Source organism: Astyanax mexicanus, chromosome 14 (genome assembly GCF_023375975.1).
Source record: "Astyanax mexicanus isolate ESR-SI-001 chromosome 14, AstMex3_surface, whole genome shotgun sequence".
Lineage (NCBI taxonomy): Eukaryota > Metazoa > Chordata > Actinopteri > Characiformes > Acestrorhamphidae > Astyanax > Astyanax mexicanus.
Window position 1 is genome coordinate 41,214,251 of NC_064421.1, and position 7,997 is coordinate 41,222,247.

The following is a 7,997-nucleotide window of genomic DNA, read 5'->3' on the forward strand; positions in this document are numbered from 1 at the left end:
GCAAAGACCTAATCAGAACAAAGGAAGGACCCGTGTTTCAGCATACTTACTAAAGCGCTAAGCAGTACGACAGCGGTAATAAGGCGAAAGCAATAAATAAAGCATGAGAGCGAAAGAGGCTTTCAGGAAAATGATGAAGAATGAAAAATGAAAGGAAAGAATATCCGCTCTGTTAAATTTAGATCTTGCCTATAAGGGAAACAGCATGTTTAATGCACTGACTGTGCACTTCCCAGTCACTACTGAGTCATGTGATCCTTTGTGCATTGTAACCACCCACTGCCACTGCTCAGATGGAGCTGAGAAATGTAAAATTCATGACTGTTTCATTTAGACCTTCCCCTGCAGTACATTAAGTTGACGTAACGCTGAGGATATTTACAGGTAAGGCAAACTTAGGCTAAAGCTGTTTTCAGATTCTAATTCTGAAAATGAAAGACAGAAGCAGTCTGAGGATGACACCAGTGCATTAATGAACGAGACTGATTGTCTGGATCGCTCTGAGCTCGAGACACTAATTGCGAGTGTTTGTTTACAGCAGTGCAGCCTAATCACCTGCTCCGCTGAACAAGAATATTTGTGCATTTGCCTCAGCAAAAAGCCACACAAACCATAATATTACATTACAGCACTCATCTCAGTCAATCACTTTTCCCCTTTACACACACCCACATTTCATTTTCTCACTTATAACTAACTACATAAACTACACTGTTTTTACTACGCTACTTACAATAATTACTGAATAATACTTCCACACAATATGATTTTTTTTTAATGGCAACTATTTCTATGTTGACCGGAATATCCCAAAATATTTGATGTATTATTTATTAATATAAACACTGACAAGAATTTGAACCTGAACTTTCTATAGTTTGAATAGATTTTCCTGACTTTTGAACAAAATGAAAATGTTACACTGCAATTCCTGAATGTATGAATGAAACCTTTTGCTTTTTGAACTTGTGCGATGGTGAAATTTGCTGCAGAAAAATACATTTCAAAATATAAAAAGGAAATCAGGTCCATAAATTAAAATCGATTTGATTTAAAACTATGAAAGACTAAAACTATTTAGACTAAAGGTGAAATATTCAGTAGATATACTTTAATGCAGTGTTTTTCAACCTTTTTTGAGCCACGGCACATTTTTTACATTGCAAAAATCCAACGGCACACCACCAACCAACAATGTTATAAAATGACACTTTTTAGCCTAATTAGGACAATACGGTCACTTAATTCATATATACTCACTCAGTGGGAAACCTGGGCCTGTTTAGATGAACACAATGCTGATATCCTGGGAGGAATTGAAGACAGACACACACGAAGCTCTTCATCAACAGCTCTCAGTCTCTCTCTGTTTTTAGTTTTTATAGCAGTCAGGGTTGAAAAGCTTAGCTCACAGAGATATGTTGTGGAAAATGGGAGTAATGTTGAAATAGCTCTGTTTGACAGAATGGGAAAATCATTTGCAGCAGTCAGCCAAAAACTGTCCAAAGGTAGGTCAGCAAAGCTTAGCTTTAAACCACGATCTTGTCTCAGTTCAGTTAGTTCCTCTTGCTCCTGTAAAGTCAAGTCCTTCTCAACAACTGATGCTGAGCTATATGGGTCCCTGACCCAGTCAAGCGATTCTGTGAAGATTGAAGAAAAATAAAATGAAAGCTTCTCCTCAAGAATTTTCAAATGTTCACCTATGATATTACATAGAGCAGCAGTGTTGACATCTTGCCATGTCTTGGTGAGTGGGAACATGTCAAGGTTGGCACGTTCCACATGCTGTTGCCAGAGCTTTACCTTCGAACGGAATCCATTTATTTTATCTGTGCTTGTAAGCAGGTTTTCGTTTCGGCCTTGCATACGTGTGTTCAGATCATTCAAATGACAAAATATATCTGCCAGGTATGCCAGCTTCGCCAACCACTCATCACTTGCAAGCAGCTTTGCATAGTCAGTCCTCTCGTTTGTTAGAAACACTTTAAGTTCCTCCCGCAGCTCATACACACGAGTCAGCACCTTGCCACGTGACAACCACTGGACCTCTGTATGGAGCAATAAGGTTGTATGATCCGCTCCCATTTCCTCACACAATGATGCAAATATGCGATTTTTCACAGGCCGTGTCTTTACAAAGTTTACCATCCAACACAGTAACTAGGTCTGCTGGTAAAGTCTTGGAAACGAGAGCCTCCCGGTGCAAAAAACAGTGTGTAACAACAACATCTGGGTTTTTTTTCCTTTACCCTGCTAACGAAGCCTTTCGTGCGCCCGACCATCGCTGCTGCACCATCAGTGCAAACGCTTGTGCAGTTTTCCCATTTAAGTCCTCCTTGGTCAAGATATTCCGATGCGACCCGAAAAATTTTCTCTCCTGTAGTTTTTTGTGGCAGTGTCTTGCAAAATAGAAAGTTTTCTCTAATGGCATCTCCATCTACAAAACGCACATTGGCCAGGAGTTGAGCATGTCCACTAATATCTGTGGACTCATCAAGTTGCAAAGCAAATTTCCCACCGATGCGTATCTTTTCCAAAACAGCTTTTTCGATGTCTGCAGACATGTCATCAATTCTTCTGGCAATTGTGTTATCCGAGAGAGGGACTTTCGCTATTTCTTTTACCGCATCAGAGCCGAGCATCTCTTTAACAATGGCTTTGCAGGCAGGTAGTATTAATGCCTCTGCCACAGAGTGTGCCTTTTTTGATTTAGCAACAATTTCAGCAACGTGGTAGCTAGCTTTGAGGGCTCGCTCACTCACCTTTGTGGTTTTTCTCATAAAAGTTGCCTGCTTCTCCGTGTTTTCAAGCAGGCGAACAAAATAGTCCGTCTGCTTGTTTTGAAGCGTCGGATGTTTCGTTTGGAGATGGCGTTTAAGCTTACTTGGGACCATGGCACTGTTAGCTAGCTTTTCGCCACACACCAAGCACAATGGAGTTGGTGTCGCCGCATCCCCGGTGAAAGTAAATCCAAATGAAAGATAGCTTTCGCTGTACTGCCTCGAGTTCACTGTCTTTGCCTTCTTTTGACTTCCACCCGTACTAGAGCCTTCACCTGGGTCTGGGTTTTGTCCCGGGCCCTGTTCAGAGCTTGGATTATTCCTTTTCAAAAACTTCTCCATCACTGTCCACCTGTCTTGTTCATCACTACAGCTGCGTCACATCTCCTGTCTTAGAGTATTAAGGCAATTAGCTATCTGCTGCCCCTACTGACACGGAAGAAAATGCATTACTTTTAAAACACTGTCACTTGACAATGTGGCAAGTAATCACCAATTAAGGAAATTAGATAATTTTCCACGGCACACCTTACAATATCTCACGGCACACTGGTGTGCCGCGGCACAGTGGTTGAAAAACACTGCTTTAATGTATGCATCTAAAATTCGATGTAATTTTCTTAAATTAAAATGTTACATTGTTTTGAAGTGTATGTTTTTCAACAGCACATTTCACCACCTAACAAGCTCATAACATAAGAAACCATTGTAAAAATTCATTTTTTTTTTCAAATTTTTTTTTTTTACATTCAATTTCAATTTTTTTTCAAGTTAATTGAGAGTCAAGTAAATTGAATTGAAATATACAAAATGCAGATTCAAATACTTAAGTCAGATCTTAAGCTCCATATACACATCCATTCCTACATTTCAGGCCTGCAACACATTCCAAAAAAGTGGGACAGGAAGCAATTTGGGGCTCGTGATCAGATAAAAAAATCTAATAAAATATATATATTAAATTTTAGAAAAGAAAAGAACATATTTATCATATTCATAAAATCTAAGTAAAAGAAAAAATGTATTTTTATTCAACAATAGAGTACCACAGTATAGAGTGGGCGGGATTTAAACACAGCACTAAACGAACAAGTCTGACACCAATCTCTACATGTAAACTAATAATAAAAAAAAACTGTTCAAAAATAAATATTTTCTTACACTTCTTCCTACTGCAAAACATAACTCAAACACTTATTAAGTATGACCCCTCTGCAGCTCCATCTCTGATATGAATAGTGATAATTGGATAGACTCCAGCAGATCATAAGTCAACAGTGCTCTTATAATAGACTGTCTAAGTGTGTTCTGCAGCAGCTGCTGCTCCCATGCCCTCATATACGCCTCTATTCCATAAACGCTTTGGCACTTAAGGACACAATCTGGGAGATGGCTTCTCTGCTACGGTACTCAGGAGGACTAGGGGGAATGAGAGAGAGAGAGAATGAAGCAGGAGAGCGATGGAGAGTTTCAGAGCGGTGGCCCTGATCCCAGCTGGATTGGTAGTGGCTTTAGGACGGGGCAATAAATTAGATGCTGTATGGGCTTTCCTCTCTCTCATCTCGCGGCCTGTAAATGCCAGATTAGAAGCCTCTTACCGGCCGTCCTATCTGAACTGCTGACGGTCTTCAGCTCCTTATCCCTGCTGGAAGGCCTATAGTCTTCAGGAGGCGGGAGGACAGTGTATATCTTCTTGGCTGGTAAACTACTTGCTCCAACACTACCTGAGAAGAAGACAGATGATGATGATGAAGATGATGAAGTTACACTTACACTACCCTAAGTTTAAAGTCTTATAGCACTCTTATTGTTTAACAGTCCAGTAGCAGTGCTGCATAAACCAGACAAGCTGTGTTTTATTTTTATTATCTTAGAAATTAGTTTATTACTATACTTCTTCTGCCAGACCTCTAAGACCCAATCCCTTTTCACCCCTTGGCCCTACCCCTCTTTTTTTTGTGTTCACACCTATGTTTTTTTTAAGGCTTGTTAGGGGTGTATTTCTCAAATATTTCTCAAATGCACACTTCAAACAAAGGCTATGACAAATTGCAGTGAAGATGGCGGCACAAGCAACCAAAGAAACCCACATATATTTTTTTTTAATTTAGGATAACCACTATATTATGTATGTGTAGTATCAATGTTTTATGGACATTTTCTTCATAACAAGCACAAAAAATGCTAATAAAAAACTAAAAAATAAAAAAAATCGCAGTAGTTAAGTTCAGTTCCCCATCACAAAGGACGCTTGTGGGCTTCTCAAAGTTAAATGCCTGCATCTATCATGGTCCAGCTTCTGACAAGAAAAAAGGCACAAAACATTTCATTGCTTCAAGGGCCCTAAAAAAATATAACATTCACCATCTAATCATTTTTATTCCCGCTTGAAAAATATACATTTAAGAGGAAAAATAGGATAGAAATATGAGGAATCGCTTGTCCACTTTATTCTGCAGCTATCACTACCAAGCTTGCTAGACTCTTAGCAGTTTCTGTGATTTCCTGCGCTGGAAACGCAGCCGTTCCCGCAGTCCATTTTTTCTCTACGATGGTAGGAACAAAATGTGAAAGGAACCAAAAGTTTAGAAAGTAGAAGCTCGAGGACCTCAGACCGCCTTGTATGTGATAGGTCCAAATAAATGCTAGAAGCCAATCAGGGTGGAATGCTGCTCCACCTCGTCATAACTAATTTGCATAAAGTCGAGAAAATTTCAACTCAGTGGCACTTGTTGCTCTGCAGCTTTGTTGCTTCCTGTTTTTCACATGTCGTTGCGACAAGCTGCGCCATACCATTGGAAATGAATGGTCACATGTTGTTTTGTCGCTTTTTTAGTGTGAATGCAGGGTTAGGGTTGGACAATAATAATTTATTGCTGCACCACATGCCCCCTTTTTGAAGTCATACGATGCCCTAAAGTTAACTAAAACCCAGCAGCTAGATTCATTTGTATGTGTATTTTTATTTTATTAAGAATTTTGTTTTGATTTTGCTGTTTTTGTTACTAGTCAGTGGTGGGTGAAGCACAAAATCACTTATGTGAGTTAGAGACGCTGAAGATAAAAATCCTTTTGACCTCTATTTAAGTAAAAATACAAAAGTACAAGTATCATTATTTTTATCGTGGTTCTACTGTCCTATTATCATTATGATCTTAGGTTTGTGAATGGTCGCACCAGTACTCTGAACCATTTATCAAAACATTTTGTCCCCTTAGCGGAATATTCCTTTTTAAAAAAAAAAAAAAAAGTACAATTTTGCAGTTTTAAAAAATAAATATTAATTTACTAATTTATTAATTACTAAATGAAAACAAACAACAAAAAAGATTAGGTAAAAAGTTATTTGTTGTGTACTCTTACCAGCAGTTTTATTCTGCTTCAGTTTAGCTGTTCTAGAAGCAGAATCTAGATTGTCACCCGGGGAGTCCTGCACTTCTGCCTTTGGGGCGGGAGCAGGATAGAGTCTCTGAAGGACTTTGGCTTGAAAAACTGAAAGAGAAGAGAAGCTGAATGTGCAAAACAACTCAAACTGTTTATTAGACATCTAAGAAAAGGCCACGACTAAGATTATTTAAAAAAGGAAACACTCTAAGCAAAAACAACACTCTAAACCTCAAACACTACTCAAAATCTATTAAGGCATTCATGCAAAGGAACAAGTACTATGTTTTGGAATGATTATCTCAGTCCTGAGACCTGAATATTATTGAAAATCTGTGGTGACTCATGATCAGAAACCATCAAAACTGACTGAACTGAAGACGTTTTGTAAGGAAGAAAGGTCCAAAATACCTTCAACCAGAAACCAGACTCTCATTGGAAGCTATATGAAGCATTTAGAGGTTGTTATTTTTGCCAAAGTAGGATCTACTAAATATTGATAGCATTTTTCTGTTGGGGTGCCCAAATGTATGCACCTGCCTAATTTTATATAAAAAAAATTGTGGACACTTTTTGTATATCCTATAAACTTTTTTAAAATTTCACTTCTTAAATGTCACTGTGTTTATCTCCTATAGGATATGTTTAACTGAAATTGCTGATCTGTATAATCAATGATTTAATTAATAAAGAAAAATCATGAAAATGATCAGGGGCATATTTCTATGTTCATCTGCTCCAGATAGTCCTAATGTATTGACAGTACTCCTGCTCCAGCAACAGGGACAGTCTAACTAAGAAGCTATGTATGTGCATAACGTTACACTTTTATTGTATGGGTACACCTTAAAGCAGCTGAAGGCATTTATTATAAGGGGTGCCTATAAATATTTGTCTATAATATATCTCGTAGCGTAAGTAAGTTAGATAAGGCACATTTAGATACTGCATATTAGCTAACTAGGACTAACTAAGCTAAGTTTGGTTAGCTAGCTACATTATCATATACTATACAGCAAGTTATCTAGCTAGTTAGCTAAGCTAGAGCTAGTAGAGAGTTATAAGGACCTTACCTTCTTTTCTAAACGCCATAACTGTTAGCCAGGTTCACTCCACTCTTCTCCTTGTCCTAAATTCACCCAATTCCAAACATGTTCCCTCAGAAAAACAAAGAATTTTAGGTAACTATTCGTGAACTAAGACGTTAGCTAGCTGGCTAAGCTAGAAAGCTAACTAACAAGCAACTCAGACATATGAGAATGCTAGCCACCAAGCTAGGCAAGCTAACAGCCACAACGAGGCGCAAAACAGCTTTTAACGACAACTAAAACGCCACATTCCTCTCAAACTCTATACAAATATAACGCATATTTAGGAAAACACGCACAGTTTAAGCGCTAAAAGCTAAAGCAACACTATAAAGCTGCACAACGCTGAGCTTGACCTCACCAACATGGCGGAGGCTGCCGGTCGCTAACTGCCTCACCGCTTCGAACCGCGCATGCGCACACAGCTCAGGCGCTGGACAGCGGCGAGTGTAAGTGAGAGAGAGCTAACTACCAGTGGCTGAGCATCAGGACGGCGAGGCGCGCGCGTGCACGCACGCACTCCCTCACATACACACTCACTCACACACACACAAACACACACTGAAAACTTCCCGGGCGTCTTCAAACATGTAAAAGAGGAGCTCTGAGGACAGGAATGACCTATCATGTCAGCACTGAAGAAGGTTGGTGGGGCTTTATTTAAGCATGTGCAGAAAAGTGGAGGAGAGAGGGGTTGCGCGTGCTGAGCAACGAAACCTCTCCATCCTCACACTCCTGCTGGTGC

At 39.3% G+C, this 7,997-nt stretch overlaps 1 protein-coding gene across 3 annotated transcripts in view; it reads right to left on the reverse strand.

Annotated features, from left to right (window-relative positions):
* The window catches only part of LOC103022717 (glutamate-rich protein 1), a 32,037-nt gene extending 24,343 nt beyond the window's left edge, over nucleotides 1–7,694 (reverse strand). Inside the window, exons 1-4 of one of the 3 annotated variants that reach the window (XM_022672664.2) lie at nucleotides 7,614–7,694; nucleotides 7,238–7,322; nucleotides 6,144–6,272; nucleotides 4,379–4,504 (exon numbers count right to left, since the gene is read on the reverse strand). In XM_022672664.2, the coding sequence (XP_022528385.2) occupies nucleotides 4,379–4,504; nucleotides 6,144–6,272; nucleotides 7,238–7,256 (274 nt within the window). In that variant the 5' untranslated portion in view covers nucleotides 7,257–7,322; nucleotides 7,614–7,694. Of the gene's footprint in view, nucleotides 1–4,378; nucleotides 4,505–6,143; nucleotides 6,273–7,237 lie in introns of all 3 variants that reach the window. The other 2 variants (XM_007257571.3, XM_007257570.3) reach the window with 2 other exon arrangements.
* Nucleotides 7,695–7,997: the final 303 nt, after the last annotated feature.